General features: G+C 51.1%; 1 protein-coding gene across 1 annotated transcript in view; it reads right to left on the bottom strand.

The window, feature by feature from the left end:
* LOC147096713 (BCL11 transcription factor A-like) overlaps positions 1-16,088 on the bottom strand; it is a 38,798-nt gene that overhangs the window by 21,718 nt on the left and 992 nt on the right. The window contains exon 2 of the mRNA XM_085973314.1: positions 2,225-2,518. Coding sequence (XP_085829440.1) covers positions 2,225-2,518 — 294 coding nt within the window. The remainder of the gene's footprint in view (positions 1-2,224; positions 2,519-16,088) is intronic.

Here is a 16,088-nt window from a genome sequence, read left to right as displayed (position 1 = left end):
TTTTCTCTCCACCCCCACCACCCCACCCCCACCCCTCCCCCTCTTCCTTCCTCCCCCGTCAAGTTCAAGTTCGTTCACCGGAGAACCTCACGACCCGTAACCACGGCGATCTCGGCCTTCCCTTCTGAGGCAGGCCCAACGTGGGGTTAAATGGACCGGCAGCTCGGGGGGGGGGGAAAGAATAAAGCAGAAGCTCTCTTCGCTGCAGATGTGCGATTTGAATATTCACTTCCTCCTTCAAGCCGAAGGGGATTTTTTTTTTCTCTCTCCTCGCTGCACGCTGTGTTTTGGTTTGTTTGTTCCGGAGCAGATAACCGTGCACGAGGCAGTCAACCGTGCGCGAGTGCCGCCAGCGCGACGCACGGGGTCAGACGCGGCCTCGGATTTGTCACACACACACCCTCCCCCCGTGCGCGGCGGGAGGGGGTGTGGGGGGGTGTGAAAGGGGGCGAGCGCCCTGGGTCTCGGGATCCGTCCCCGATCCCGTCACACCCGGCTTTGGGGGGGGAAGGGGAGGCGGCTGCACGTGAGGCGGGTCGCGGGATTGCCGCGACATTTGACCTCTGCACGGACTGGGGTAGGTAGGGGAGAAGATCGGCCAGTGTTCCTGCTCCTGATCGCTAAGCAGTGACCCACCCCCCCACCCGCCCCGCAAGGCTGTCAAGTGCGGGTGGGTGGATGTCAAGGGTGGAGAGGATTGGGTTGAGCTGTGACCTCCACACATGCCTTGACAGTCAAGTTGCGCTCCTCCAATTCTGGCCTCTAGTGCATCCCCCCAATTTTAATCGCTCCACCATTGGGGGCCGTGCCTTCAGCTGCCTGGGCCCTAAGCTCTGGAATTCCCTCCCTAAACCTCTCCGCCTCTCTCTCCTCCTTTAAGACGCTCCTTAAAACCAACCTCTTTGACCAAGCTTTTGGTCACCTGTCCCAATACCTCCTTATGTGCCTCAAGGAGGAGAGAGAGGCGGAGAGGTTTAGGGAGGGAATTCCAGTGCTCGGGGCCCAGGCAGCTGAAGGCACGGCCACCAATGGCGGAGCGATTGAAATCAGGGAGGCGCAAGAGGCCAGAATTGGAGGAGCGCGGAGATCTTAGAGGGTTGTAGGGCTGGAGGAAGTTAGAGGTAGGGAGGGGGCGAGGAGGCCATGGAGGGATTGGAGAACAGGGATGAGAATTTTTAAAAAACCAACAAGGCCATCTTCAACGTCACTGCAGTTGCCCGGTTCTCCTCACCCAGCAGTGACTCCTGACCACAGGCCCTGATGGAAAAATGAAGGGTTGTGCAGCAAGTCCTGGAATCCCAAGTAATAAAAAAGTGCCTCATTCAGTCAGCGGGAGAGAACGGTCCTGATCACATGTGCCCGAAAGGGCGGATGGACCAGCACCAAGCTCCCGCTGTTCAACGGGGCTTCCCAATCGCATTGTTCCAGACAACACCATGAAGTCAGAAGGTTGGCCCACCAGATTGGGCACAAGTAATCCTAGTCGCTACCAGGGCCGAGGGATGTCAGTTATGTGAAGTTCGTAGGGTTGACCGAGAGAAACTATTTCCTCAGGTGGTGGGTGGCGGTCCAGATCAAGGGGGGCATCACCTTAGTATTAGAGCCAGGCCGTTCAGGGGTGATGTCAGGAAGCACTTCTTCACACAAAGGGTAGTGGGAATCTGGAACTCTCCCCCCCCCCCCAAAAGCTGTTGAGGCTGGAGGGGTGGGTCAACTGAAACAGGCTACCTCAGTTCAGGAAAGTTTGAACCGTCTGGGGCTCTTTTCTCTAGAAAAGGGAAGGCTGAGGGGCGACCTGATAGAGGCCTTTAAAATTATGAAGGGTTTCGATAGGGTAGACGTAGAGAAGATGATTCCATATGCGGTGGAGACCAAAACTAGAGGCCATTAATATAAGACAGTCACTAATAAGTCCAATAGGGGAATTCAGGAGAAACTTCTTTACCCAGAGAGTGGCGAGAATGTGGAACTCGCTACCGCAGGGAGTGGTTGAAGCAAATAGCAGAGATGCATTTAAGGGGAAGCTGGATAAACACATGAGGGAGAAAGGAATAGAAGGAGAGGATGGGATGAAGAGGGTGGGAGGACGCTCGTGTGGCACGGACCAGTTGGGCCGAATGGCCTGTTTCTGTGCCGTACAATGTTGTGTCATTTATCCGAAACCAGCTGAAGATAAAAGATTACCGGAGGCGCCACTTTGATTAAATAAAAAAAAGCCACTTGCCTTCTGCGGGGTCGTCCTCGGCCGCGATCTCCGACACGCTGGCCGTCGGCCTGTCCTCGGTGGCCGCGAGCGGGTCCGCCGCCGCCGGCGGGGAGCGCGGCCCGCCCCTCGAGTCGCGCAGGCGCGAGGGCCGGTCACAGCGGCTCTTCTTGTGCTCGATGAAGCCCAGGATGTTGCGCAGCAGGAAGCTGCGGCCGCACTGCCCGCACGTCAGGAGGTCCCGGTTGCGCAGATCCGGCTGGGGCGGCATGGCGGCCTTGTGGCCCGAGGCCTCGTCCAGCTCCTCGCCCTCACCTGCAAAGGTGGCACAATTCTCCTGGTGATTACTCCGCTTTCCCACTCGCGACCGTCACCAAAAAGAACGAACTCGTTATTTCTACCGCGCCTTTCACGACCTCAGGACCTCCCAAAGCCCCTCTACCGCCAACGACGTACTTTTTAAAAAATGTAACCACTGTTGTTGGGCCGATTCTCATTGGAGTTTAGAAGAATGAGAGGGTATCTTATTGAAACATATAAGATTCTGAGGGGGATTGACAGGGTAGATGCAGAGAGGATGTTTCCCCTCGTGGGGGAATCTAGAACCAGGGGGCATAATTTCAGAATAAGGGGTCGCCCATTTAAATCGGAAATGAGGAGGAATTTCTTCTCTGAGGGTCGTGAATCTTTGGAATTCTCTTCCCCAGAGAGCTGTGGAGGCTGGGTCATTGAATATATTTAAGGTGGAGATAGACAGATTTTTGAACGATAAGGGAGTCGCGGGTTATGGGGAGGGGGCAGGGAAGTGGAGTTGAGGCCAAGATCAGATCAGCCATGATCTTATTGAATGGCGGAGCAGGCTCGAGGGGCCGAATGACCTACTCCTGCTCCTACGTCTTATGTTGTAATGTGAGAAAAGCAGCAGCCAATTTGCGCACAGCAAGCTCCCATAAAACGCCAATGACCAGAGAATCTGCTGGTTAAGGGATAAACATTTGGCCGCAAGACACTGGGGAGAACTCCCCCTGCTCTTCTTCGAAATAGTGCCCGTGGGATCTTTCACGTCCACCTGAGAGAGCAGACGGGGGCCTCGGTTTTAACATCTCATCTGAAAGACGGCACCTCCGACAGTGCAGCACTCCCTCAGTGCTGCGGTGGGAGCGTCGGTCTAGATTTTTGCGCTCAAATCTCTGGGGTGGGGCTTGAACCCACGACCTTCTGACTCGGAGGCGAGTGTGCTGCCCACTGAAACACAGCTGGCACCAAAGTGTGCGTATTGGGGAATGGGACACTTCCCATTCAGGCAGCAAGCACTCCCAGGTCAAGTTATAGCACCACCAAATGCAGAGTAAAGCCCCCCTCCCACCTCTATGTTTCTATATTTCTTGAGGCTAAAGGGATCAAGGGATATGGGGAGAAAGCAGGGACAGGGTACTGAATTTGGATGATCAGCCATGATCTCACTGAATGGCGGCGCAGGCTCGAGGGGCCGAATGGCCTACTCCTGCTCCTATCTTCTATGTTTCTATGTTTCTACCACTCCGTCCCATCGGTGTGCCTCTGCAACACCCTCAGGTGACCATCAATTACGACAGTTTTTTTCATATTCCTCACACCAGCCACTACTGCGGCCATTTGGTGTCATGGTTGTGCTACAGGCCCAGAGCGAGACCCCAGGCCGCGTTGAGTGTGCGTTACATGATTTTCCAATCAGCTGGTGGGGGGCCTGAATTTCCGACGGGTACCCACAGCAGGCTCCTGGCCAGAGGTGCAACGTTGGAAAATACCCACTTTCATCTGTCCCAGAGGTGAAAGTTCAGCATCTGCATTCGGCAGCCACACATTTTTTTGGGTTGTTTTAGAATGCCAAGCATCTGTGTTCTCTCTTTAAGCACAATCCTGACCTCCCTTGTGTCGTGTCTACTCCCCTCCCGTTCTCATTCCTACCTCCCCGTCTTTGGCCTCACGTGCTGCTCCAACACCTTTTTTTTTTATGTATTCGCTCACGGGAGTCGTTGGCAAGGTTGGCATTTATTGCCCATTCCTAATGTGGTGAGCCACCTTCTTGAACCGCTGCAGTCCTTGTGGCGCTGACCTTGTCGCTGCAGTTCAGTACAATCAAGTGGCTATTTCAGAGTCAACCACATTGCTGTGGGTCTGGAGTCACATTATAGTGACTGACCTGGGCAAGGACGGCAGGTCCCTAAAGTGACATTAGTGGGTTTTTAATGACAATCCGGTAGTTTTTAAATTCCAAATTTATTTAATTAACATAATTTTAATTCCCCAAGTTGCCATGAGTGAGATTGTGAACTCACAGTCTCCAGATTAACTAGTCCAGTAACATGACCGCTATGCTACCACATACAGAACCTTCAGAAGCAATATCCGCCTCTTCCCCTGGATACTCTGCATTAACTTCAGTCCCTTAGTCTCCCCCACACCCACCTTCATCTTCCATTTGCTTGCCAGTCTCCCATTCGCATCCCGCTGCTTGCCTTCCATATTGGGGCTCTTTCTCTCAAGATATGGTCCTTCCAAAGCCTTTTCATGTGCTATCTGAGATAGCTCAACAACAGCTTGTATTTATACGGCGCCTTTTAACGTAGTAAAACGATCCCGTGGCGCGTCACAGGAGCGTAAATCAGAAAAAATTTGACACCGAGCCACATAAGGTGATATTAGGACATGTGACCAAAAGCTTGGTCTTGGAGGTAGCGTCTTAAAGGAGGAGAGAGAGAGGTGGAGAGGTTTGGGAGGGAATTCCAGAGCTCAGGGCCCAGGCAGCTGAAGGCACGGCCGCCAATGGTGGAGCGATTAAAATAGAGGCCACGGAGGGATCTGAAAATAAGGATGAGATACTTGCACAATACTTCATAGAAACATAGAAGATAGGAGCAGGAGTAGGCCATTCGGCCCCTCGAGCCTGCTCCGCCATTCAATGAGATCATGGCTGATCATCCAAATTCAGTACCCTGTCCCTGCTTTCTCCCCATATCCCTTGATCCCTTTAGCCTTAAGAAATATATCCAACTCCTTCTTGAATATATTTAATGAATTGGCCTCAACTGCCCTGTGTGGTAGAGAATTCCACAGGTTCACCACTCTCTGGGTGAAGAAATTCCTCCTCATCTCAGTCCTAAATGGCTTACCCCTTATCCTTAGACTGTGACCCCTGGTTCTGGACTCCCCCGCCATCGGGAACATCCTTCCTGCCTCTAGTCTGTTTGGGTTGAAGTGATTGGCCTCACTCAATGGCCCTCAATCCTCGACCCCCCCCAAGTCTCCACTCACAGGGCTCCCTCTCACCCTGATGAACTCCAGTCAGGTCTTAAACTAGAGTTTTCAAATCCCCCTCCCCTCCCACTATTTCTGTATCTTAGTGTCAGCTGTGGCTCAGTGGGCAGCACACTTGCCTGTGAGTCAGAAGGTTGTGGGTTCGAGTCCCACTCCAGGGACTTGAGCACATGAAGCTAGGCTGACACTCCCAGTGCAGTGCTGAGGGAGTGCTGCACTATCGGAGGTGCTGTCTTTCGGATGAGACGTTAAACCGAGGCCCCGTCTGCTCTCTCAGGTGGATGTAAAAGATCCCACGGCCACTATTTCGAAGAAGAGCAGGGGGAGTTCTCCCCGGTGTCTTGGGGCCAATATTTATCCCTCAATCAACATCACTAAAAGCAGCTGATCTGGTCATTATCACATTGCTGTTTGTGGGAGCTTGCTGTGCGCAATTTGGCTGCCGCATTTCCTACATTACAACAGTGACTCCACTTCAAAAAAGTATTTCATTGGCTGTAAAGTGCTTTGAGACGTCCGGTGGTCGTGAAAGGCGCTATAGAAATGCAAGTCTTTCTTTCTAACCTCCTCCAGCCCCCACAACCCTCCAAGATCTCTGCGCTCCTCCAATCCTGGCCTCTAGCGCGTCCCCGGTTTTAGGACACAGAGTAATGGGAATGGGAAGTGTGCAGTGCCCCAGATTCATCCCACCAACTCCCACACTCCTTCCTCTTTCCCGGATCCAGGTAGTGTTGAAATCACGACTCACAGAACGTACAGCACAGAAACAGGCCATTCGGCCCAACTGGTCAATGCTGGGATTTACACTCCACACGAGCCTCCCCCCACCCCTCCTCATCTCAGCCTATCAGAATTATTTTCCCCCTCATGTGTTTATCATTAACAGTGTCTTCCCTTAATCCTACAATCTATAGTATTTTAAAAACCAAGCTTGGTGTCAGTTTTTTTTTTAACTGATTTAACTCATCTCCCCTCCTGAGCTTTCCAAACCTGGTATTCTAGGCCTTGGGCCCTCCATCTTGTTTCTCAGTTTCAAAGTTCCCCCAGCTCCACAGCAGAAAGTACTTGCATTTCTATAGCGCCTTTCACGAACTCAGGACGTCCCAAAGCTCTTTACAGCCAATGAAGTACTTTTTGAAGTGTAGTCGCTGTTGTAATGTGGGAAATGCGGCAGTCAATTTGTGCACAGCAAGCTCCCACAAATAGCAATGTGATAACGACCAGATAATCTGTTTTTGTTATGTTCACTGAGGGATAAATATTGGGCCCAGGACACCGGGGAGAACTCCCCCTGCTCTTCTTCAAAATAGTGGACGTGGGATCTTTTACGTCCACCTGAGAGAGCAGACGGGGCCTCGGTTTAACGTCTCATCTGAAAGACGGCACCTCCGACAATGCAGCACACCCTCAGCGCTGCACTGGGAGTGACATATGAGGAGAGGTTGAGTAGATTGGGACTCTACTCATTGGAGTTCAGAAGAATGAGAGGCGATCTTATTGAAACATATAAGATTGTGAAGGGGTTGGATCGGGTGGATGCAGGGAAGATGTTCCCGATGATGGGTGAAACTAGAACTAGGGGGCATAGTCTTAGAATAAGGGGCTGCTCTTTCAAAACTGAGATGAGGAGGAACTACTTCACTCAGAGGGTGGTAGGTCCATGGAATATGCTGCCCCAAAAAGCTGTAGAAGCTACATCATTACATAAATTTAAAACAGAAATAGACAGTTTCCTAGAAGTAAAGGGAATTAAGGGTTACGGGGAGCGGGCAGGAATTTGGACATGAGTCTAGGTTCGGATCGGTCATGGCCCTGTGGGTAGCGGAGCGGGCCCAGGGGCCGTGTAGCCTGATCCTGCTCCTATTTCGTGTGTCTAATTCTGTTAGATTCAGGAGATGGTTCTGTGATAGTGGATTGGCGGTTAGGATCAGATCAGCCATGATCTTATTGAATGGCGGAGCAGGCTCGAGGGGCCGATTGGCCTACTCCTGCTCCTATTTCTTATGTTCTTATGTCAGCCTAGCTTTATGTGCTCAAGTCTCTAGAGTGGGACTCGAACCCACAACCTTCTGACTCCAGAGGCGAGAGAGTGCGACTCTCCGAGTCACAATGACTGACAAGTGGGGGGCGACTCGAGCGGGTTGGGTGAATTGGCGCACTTCCTCCCCCCTCGCAGATGGACAGTGACATGAAGCTCCTCATCCATGTGGAAATGACTTATGAAATAATACTGGGTGGCCTGCTGGTGGCGCTGTCCAGGGAGAGTATAAATACTTGGGCACGGGCCCAGTTTGCTCAGAACATTCTTTAACAAGAACTAGTGAAGGACACAACTAGACCTCCATGTTGTAAAACAGCTGATTAAAGTTTTGTTTAACGCTTAGACCAAGTGCCTAGTAGTTTTCTTACGTCAGACAGCACACACCGCCACATAAGACAGGAAGCCAAAGATCGCGGAGAAAGTTACAACCAACGTGTTCAAGACGGACGGGACAGCCTTGGAAGCTGGGAGCAGGTCACTATTTGACGGTCAAGTGACCAACTGGGAGTCAGAACTCCAGCCACATGCCAGCCTGTTTGTAGAGAGACTTGCATTTATATGGCACCCTTCACGTCCTCGGGGACATCCCACAGCGCCCCGCAGTCAGTGAGCCGAGTTATCTTGTGAGCAAACGTGGCCGCCAATTTGTGCACAGGAGGATCCCACAAACAGCAATGAGATAAATGACCAGATAATCTGAGGTTTTTTTTTAAAGTGATGTGGGTTGAGGAAGAAATATTGGGCCCAGGACACCGGGGTGGCGGGGAGAACTCCCCGTGCTCTTCCTCAAATAGTGGCCGTGGGATCTTTTTGCAGCCAGCTGGACCAGCAGAGGGGGCCTCGGTTTAATGTCTCATTGGAAAGACGGGATCTAGCACTGGAGCATCAGCCCGTGCTTCAGTCCGGGAGTGGGGCCAGCCTTGCATTCGGTAATGCATTATACTCCAAATTCTCCCTCCCTTCCTTAATTAAGGCAACCTTTTCCCCATTTCTCCTGAAAACACTTGGGGTCATTTTAACCTATCCGCCCGGTGGGAAACTGACAACTTGTATTTATATCGCGCCTTTAACGTCGTTAATCGCGCTTCACAGGAGCGATTATCAGACAAACTTTGACACCGAGCCACATGAGGAGTTATTAGGGCAGGTGACCAAGAGCTTGGTCAAAGAGGTCGGTTTTAAGGAGCGTCTTAAAGGAGGAGAGAGAGGCGGAGAGGTTTAGGGAGGGAATTCCAGAGCTTAGAGCCCAGGCAGCTGAAGGCACGACCACCAATGATGTTGCGATTAAATTGGGGATGCGCAAGAGGCCAAAATTGGAGGAGCGCAGAGGTCTAGGGGGATTATAGTGCTGGAGGAGGTTACAGAGACGGGTCCAATTGACAGCCTGCCCAATTCTCTTTTCAATGATTGTGTCTGGGAAGAGTATTTTGAGCTGTACGGCCTTGGGGTGAATTACTGATGGGGATACAAGTCTGTCACTGGCAGCGATGGGGGAAATTTGGGCGGATCACTTAAGAGTGCCGCACAAGAAATGTATCACGTGGTTAAGGCGTATTGGGGTTCAATCCCCGTAGGTGGTCACTGCTCCTTATCCAAGTGGCCATTATTTAAGCGTGAGTATAGGCGGAGAGTATCAACAGTGATACAAAACCCTAGTTAGACCACACCTGGAGTACGGCGAGCAGTTCCGGGCACTACATCTTAGGAAGGATATATTGGCCTTGGAGGGAGTGCAGCGTAGGTTTACCAGAATGGTACCCGGACTTCAAGGGTTAAGTTACGAGGAGAGATTACACAAACCAGGGTTGTATTCCCTGGAATTTAGAAGGTTATGGGGTGATCCGATCAAAGTTTTCAAGATATTAAGGGGAACAGATAGGGTAGATAGAGAGAAACTATTTCTGCTGGTTGGGGAGTCTAGGACTAGGGGGCATAGTCTAAAAATTAGAGCCAGACCTTTCAGGAGTGAAATTAGGAAACACTTCTACACACAAAGGGTGGTAGAAGTTTGGAACTCTCTTCCACAAATGGCAATTGATGCTAGATCAATTGTTAATTTTAAATCTGAGATTGATAGATTTTTGTTAACCAAAGGTATTACGGGGTATGGGCCAAAGGCGGGTTTATGGAGTTAGGTCGCAGATCAGCCATGAACTCACTGAATGGTGGAACAGGTTCGAGGGGCTGAATGGCCTCCTCCTGTTCCTATGACAGGCTATGTAGCCATGAGGTAGTGGGGTAATCATGGCCTCGGCCCACTCTCTCCTCACACACTCCCTGCTACCTCCCCCAGTGTGTAGGCCATAAGTAGATTTGAAGGTAGCAGGCTGTTACCTGAAGGTAGCAAGTTGAAAAGGCTGTTAAAAATGCATACAGGATCCTGGGCTTCATAAACAGAGGCAGACTGTACAAGACCAAGGAAATGATGCTAAATCTTTATAAAACACTGGTTAGGCCTCAGCTGGAGTTTTGTGTCCAATTCTGGGCACCGCACTTTAGGAAGGATATCAAGGCTTTGGAGAGGGTGCGGAGGAGATTTACTAGAATGGTACCAGGGATGAGTCACTTCAGTTATGTGGAGAGACTGAAGAAGCTGGGATTGTTCTCCTTAGAGCAGAGAAGGTTAAGGGGAGATTTAATAGAGGTGTTCAAAATCATGAAGGGTTTTGATAGAGTAAATAAGGAGAAACTGTTTCCAGTGGCAGGAGGGTCGGTAACCAGAGGGCACAGAGTGAAGATAATCGGCAAAAGAACCAGAGATGACATGAGATTTTTTTTCCGCAGCGAGTTGTTGTGATCTGGAATGCGCTGCCTGAAAGGGCGGTGGAAGCAGATTCAATAGTAGCTTTCAAAAGAGAATCGGATAAATACTTGAAAAGGAGAAATTTGCAGGGTTGTGGGGAACGAGCAGAGGAGTGGGACTAATTGGAGAGCTCTTTCAAAGAGCCGGCAGAGGCACGATAGGCCGAATGGCCTCCTTCTGTGCTGTGTGATTCTATGAGAAGTAGCTTTATACTGAGATGTTTACGGGGTCTCATTGTTGAACTATTGCGCTATAGCAGTCCTGGCTTCTCACACACTGTGCCATGAAACGTATAAGATTCTGAGAGGGTTTGACAGGGTAGATGCTGAGAGGCTGTGTCCCCCTGGCTGGAGAGTCTAGAACCAGGGGTCACAGCCTCAGGATAAGGGGTCGGCCATTTAGGACCGAGATGAGGAGAAATTTCTCAACTCAGGGCGGTGAATCTTTGGAATTCTCTACCCCAGAGGGCTGTGGATGCTGACAGAGATCGATTGATTTTTGGATTCTCGGGGAATCAGGGGATATGGGGATCGGGCGGGAAAGTAGAGTTGAGGTAGAAGATCAGCCATGATCTGATTGAATGGCGGAGCAGGCTCGAGGGCCCATACAGCCTACTCCTACTCCTAAGCGAGGGAGTACTCTCACCACACGGGACTGCAGCGGTTCAAGAAGGCGGCTCACCACCACCTTCTCGAGGGGCAACTAGGGGATGGGCAATAAACGCCGGGCCTTGCCAGCGGCGCCCACGTCCCGTGAATTAATATATTTTTAAAAATTCTTCTGTTCTTATGAAGCAATGGGACACGAGAGCCCTTGCCTGGGTCACTGGGGAGGCTGGGCTCCATCACACTGGGAGGGTGTCAGGTGAATTGCTCCAGGGCTAATCTTGCAAAAGGTCCCAGCGGATAGCTACCGAGCCGCATCTGCCTGCCTCGGTGTTTGGGCAAGGTTTGGCATCGGGAGGGGGGGGGTGGGGTGGGGTTGGTGAGGGGGCGGGGGAGGGTACGGTGTCTAAAGAGTGGGGGTGGGGTGGGGGGAGTAGATAATGAGGGAGAATTTTTTTTCCTTTCAATAATCAAAACCTGTAACACAAAGAGCTTGATGGGTTCGGAGCACAATGACGAGCTCATTCTGTTACTGATGATGATGGAAAATGGTCGTGCTCAATTTGACAAAGATGAAGATTGTTCCCTGCACTTACACCAATACACCTTAACGACGTGATACACTTCTTGTGCGACGCACTTATTGCCCTTAAACTGCCCCCCATCACTGCCAGCGCCATTGGCACGCTTGTACCCACCAGTACATCCACCCCAAGGTCATACAACAACAAGCCTTTATATAGCGCCTTCAAAAACAACAACTACCTGTATTTATATAGCGCCTTTAACGTAGTAAAACGTCCCAAGGTGCTTCACAGGAGTATTTTAAGACAAAAAAAAATTGACACCGATCCACATAAGGAGAAATTAGGGCAGGTAAAAGCTTGGTCAAAGAAGTAGGTTTTAAGGAGCGTCTTAAAGGAGGAAGGAGAGGTAGCGAGGCGGAGAGGTTTAGGGAGGGAATTCCAGAGCTTAGGGCCCAGACAACAGAAGGCACGGCCACCAATGGTGGAGCGATTATAATCAGGGATGCTCAAGAGGGCAGAATTAGAGGAGCGCAGATATCTCGGGGGGTTGTGGGGCTGGAGGAGGTTACAGAGATAGGGAGGGACGAGGCCATGGAGGGATTTGAAAACAAGGATGAGAATTTTGAAATCGAGGCGCTGCTTAACTGGGAGCCAATGTAGGTCAGCGAGCACAGGGGGTGATGGGTGAACGGGACTCGGTGCGAGTTAGGACACGGGCAGCCGAGTTTTGGATGACCTCAAGTTTACGTAGGGTGGAATGTGGGAGGCCAGCCAGGAGTGCGTTGGAATAGTCAAGTCTAGAGGTAACAAAGGCATGGATGAGGGTTTCAGCAGCGGATGAGCTGAGGCAAGGGGCGGAGACGGGCGATGTTACGGAGGTGGAAATAGGCGGTCTTTGTTATGCTGTGGATATGTGGTCGGAAGCTCATTTCAGGGTCAAATATGACACCAAGGTTGCAAACAGTGTGGTTCAGCCTCAGACAGATGTTAGGGAGAGGGATGGAGTCAGTGGCTGGGGAACGGAGTTTGTGATGGGGACCGAAAACAATGGCTTCGGTCTTCCCAATATTTAACTGGAGAAAATTTTAATGTAGTAAAACTTCCCAAGGCGCTTCACAGGAGTGATTATCAAACAAAATTTGACACCGAGCCACATAAGGAGATAATAGGACAGGTGGCTAAAAGCTTGGTCACAGAGGTAGGTTTTAAGGAGCATCTTAAAGGAGGAGGGAGAGGCGGAGAGGTTTAGGGAGGGAATTCCAGAGCTTGGGGCCCAGGCAGCTGAAGGCACGGCTGCCAATGATGGGCCGATAGAAATAGGGGGATGCGCAAGAGGCCAGAATCGGCGGATCGCAGAGATCTCGAAGCTTAAATTACTCTCCCCAGTCACAACCCAGTGTTCGGGGTGGGGGGATGACAGCATCTGGAATTGTGGGTATTATTTTTGCACAGCTCAAGTGAATAATGGTACAAAAAATTCCGACCCTCCCCCGCTCTGCCACCGCCAGACCTTACTGAAACCGTAGTGACAATGTTAGGTTATGTCCATCAAGTTCAGTGGACCAGTGACAGAAGCCAATGCTGGTAAGGCTAGGGTTCTCTACCCAGCCCCATGGAGTTGGCTCCAGTATTTTGAGGCCTTGGCCGAAGGCTGTTATGGCCCCACTCTCAGGCCTCATCCAGCCAGGCCCTGACTTTTAGTCTACACCAACACTCAAGAACATAAGACGTAGGAGCAGGAGGAGGTCATTCGGCCCCTCGAGCCTGCTCCGCCATTCAATAAGATCACGGCTGACCTGATCTTGGCCTCAACTCCACTTCCCTGCCCGCTCCCCATAACCCGCGACTCCCTTACCGTTCAAAAATCTGTCAAAAAATATACTCAACGACGGAGCCTCCACAGCTCTCTGGGGAAGAGAATTCCAAAGATTCACGACCCTCTGAGAGAAGAAATTCCTCCTCATTTCCGATTTAAATGGGCGACCCTTTATTCTGAAATTATGCCCCCTAGTTCTAGATTCCCCCACGAGGGGAAACATCTACCCTGTCAAGCCCTTTCAGAATCTTGTATGTTTCAATAAGATCCCCTCTCATTCTTCGAAACTCCAATGAGTATAGGCCCAAGCTGCTCAACAAGTTCCGACCAGGCTGCGAGGGGAGACCAGGGGATTCCGGGGGTGACGGGGGGGGTTACAAATTGTAGCTGGGTAAACTCTCTGGCTCTCTGACCTTCCCTCAAGGCCAAGGTGCTTACTAACTTGCATTTGCTTACATTATTGAGCGTATCTTGCATGTACCACGGAGTCCTCTAGCACCATTTACACACACCACGTGAGGAAGAAAAAAAGGATTTGCATTTATATAGCGCCTTTCACAACCTAAGGACGTCCCAAAGCGCTTTAATTCTCTACCACAGAAGGCAGTGGAGGCCAATTCATTAAATATATTCAAGAAGGAGTTGGATATATTTCTTAAGGCTAAAGGGATCAAGGGATATGGGGAGAAGGCAGGGACAGGGTACTGAGTTTGGATGATCAGCCATGATCGCATTAAATGGCGGAGCAGGCTCGAGGGGCCGAATGGCCTACTCCTGCTCCTATCTTTCATGTTTCTATGAAGTGTAGTCATTGAGGAAACACGGCAGCCAATTTGTGCACAGCAAGCTCCCATAAACTGCAATGAGATAATGACCAGATACTGTAATCTATTTCAGTGATGTTTGTTGAGGGATAAATATTGACCAGGAGAACTCCCCCTGCTCTTCTTTGAGGTAGTGTCACGAGATCTTTTACATCCACCCGAGAGGGCAGACGGGGCCTCGGATTAATGTCTCGTCCGAAAGACAGCCCCTCCGACAGTGCGGCCATCCCTCAGCACTGCACTGGGAGCGTCAGCCTGGATCACGCATTCGGATCTCTGGAGTGGGGACTTGAACCCACGACCTTCTGACTCAGAGGCGAGAGAGAGTGCTGCCCACTGATCCGCGGCTGACGATTGACACGATCGAGGTGAGAAAATTAGGATGAGGGAGGGAGGGAGGGGCGGTAAAAAAGAAAAAGAGAGGGGCAGGAAAAAGGTGTTGCAATAGGAACCGTCACAGACCATCACTAATAATGAAAAACCACAAAGACAGAGGAGGCTTATATGGAATCATCTGACACACTGAATCTACAGGAGCTGAAGGTGCAGTGCAGTGTTTGCTAAACAGCATGAGGTTCCTGGTACACTGAAAATAGCACAGGTGGAGAACGTAATTAAGATGTCTCTCTCCCTCAGGTCAAGAGACAGACGGGCGAGAGGTTTGCCGAGGCACCTGGTCAGGGCATGCCCTGATCCCTGGTTCTGCCTTTCATCTCTCGAAAGCTGTTGCCCCCGTGTCCCCGACACCCAGGTTCGACGCTGGACCGGGGGAGCAGCCTCGAAACGAGGGAACAAAAGGCATTTCCCGTGTTCCCTGTTCTTTTGTTCAACTGAACACACTCCCCCCCCCCAGCCCCCCCACCCCCCCTGCGCCTCCATTGTGATTCTAATTGAAGCCCGGAATAATAAAAACACAAGTTTAAGTATGAAAGAGGCCGTGGAAAATATAATCGGAGGGGAAAAATTTAGTGCCGGTCATGTGATAGTGTAATCTTCCAGGTCAAGTGTCACAATTGGCCAAAGTGCCTTTTGACTTGTATCGACATCGCCTCAAACCAACTCAGACCCTTCGCACTCCCGGCGTGGATCGCTCTCTCTCTCTTTTTTTTAATATACTGTTATAAGGCATACAAAAAAATATGAAATGTGTCGCAGGGCGTAATCCAGTCGCGGATACCATGTCTCACTCACCGACCCCCTCAACCAAAGGCCAAAGGTCACGCCGGCAATGGCAACTCACATGGCCTTTTAATGTAATAAAACGCCCCGATTCGCTGCGCAGGTGCGTATTCAGATGGAATTTGACTATGTCACATAAATCTCCCTCCGTGGCCTCACCCCATCCCCTATCTCTGTAATCTCCTCCAGCCCTACAACCCTCCGCGATCTCTGCGCTCCTCCAATTCTTGGCCTCTTGCGCATCCTCGTCCCCACCCCCCCCGATTTTCGTCGCTCCACCATTGGCGGCCGTGCCTTCAGCTGCCTTGGACTCTAAGCTCTGGAATTCCCTCCCTAAACCTCTCCGCTCCTCTCTCTCCCCCCTGTCCTAATATCTCTTAATCTGGCTCGGTGTCAAATTCTGTCCGCTAATCGCTCCTGTGAAGCGCCTTGGGGCCGCTTTACTACCTCAAAGGCGCTGTGTAAATGCACGCTGTTGTTGCGATCATTTGGGATAGGTGACCGAAAGCTTGGTCAAAGAGGTAGGTTTTTAAAGAGCGTCTTAAAGGCGGGCAGAGCGAGGCGGAGAGGGTCAGGGAGAGCTTGAGGCCTAGCCGCCTGAAGGCAAGGCCGCCAATGGTGGAGCCAAGGAATGGACGAAGGGGGTCGGAAAGAGGCCAGCGCGGTTAGGTGCCATCCTTGTAGAACGAGCCAGGCCGGGTATCGGCAGGCGGTGAGATCGCCACAGACTGTCTGGGCAGGGGAAAGAGAGGGGGTGAGGGGAGAGAGAACATGCGGGGCTGACACTCTTAAA

Source organism: Somniosus microcephalus, chromosome 34 (genome assembly GCF_052327205.1).
Source record: "Somniosus microcephalus isolate GS21.2 chromosome 34, FLI_Smic_1.0, whole genome shotgun sequence".
Classification (NCBI taxonomy): domain Eukaryota; kingdom Metazoa; phylum Chordata; class Chondrichthyes; order Squaliformes; family Somniosidae; genus Somniosus; species Somniosus microcephalus.
This window is presented reverse-complemented; position numbering and strand designations above follow the sequence as displayed.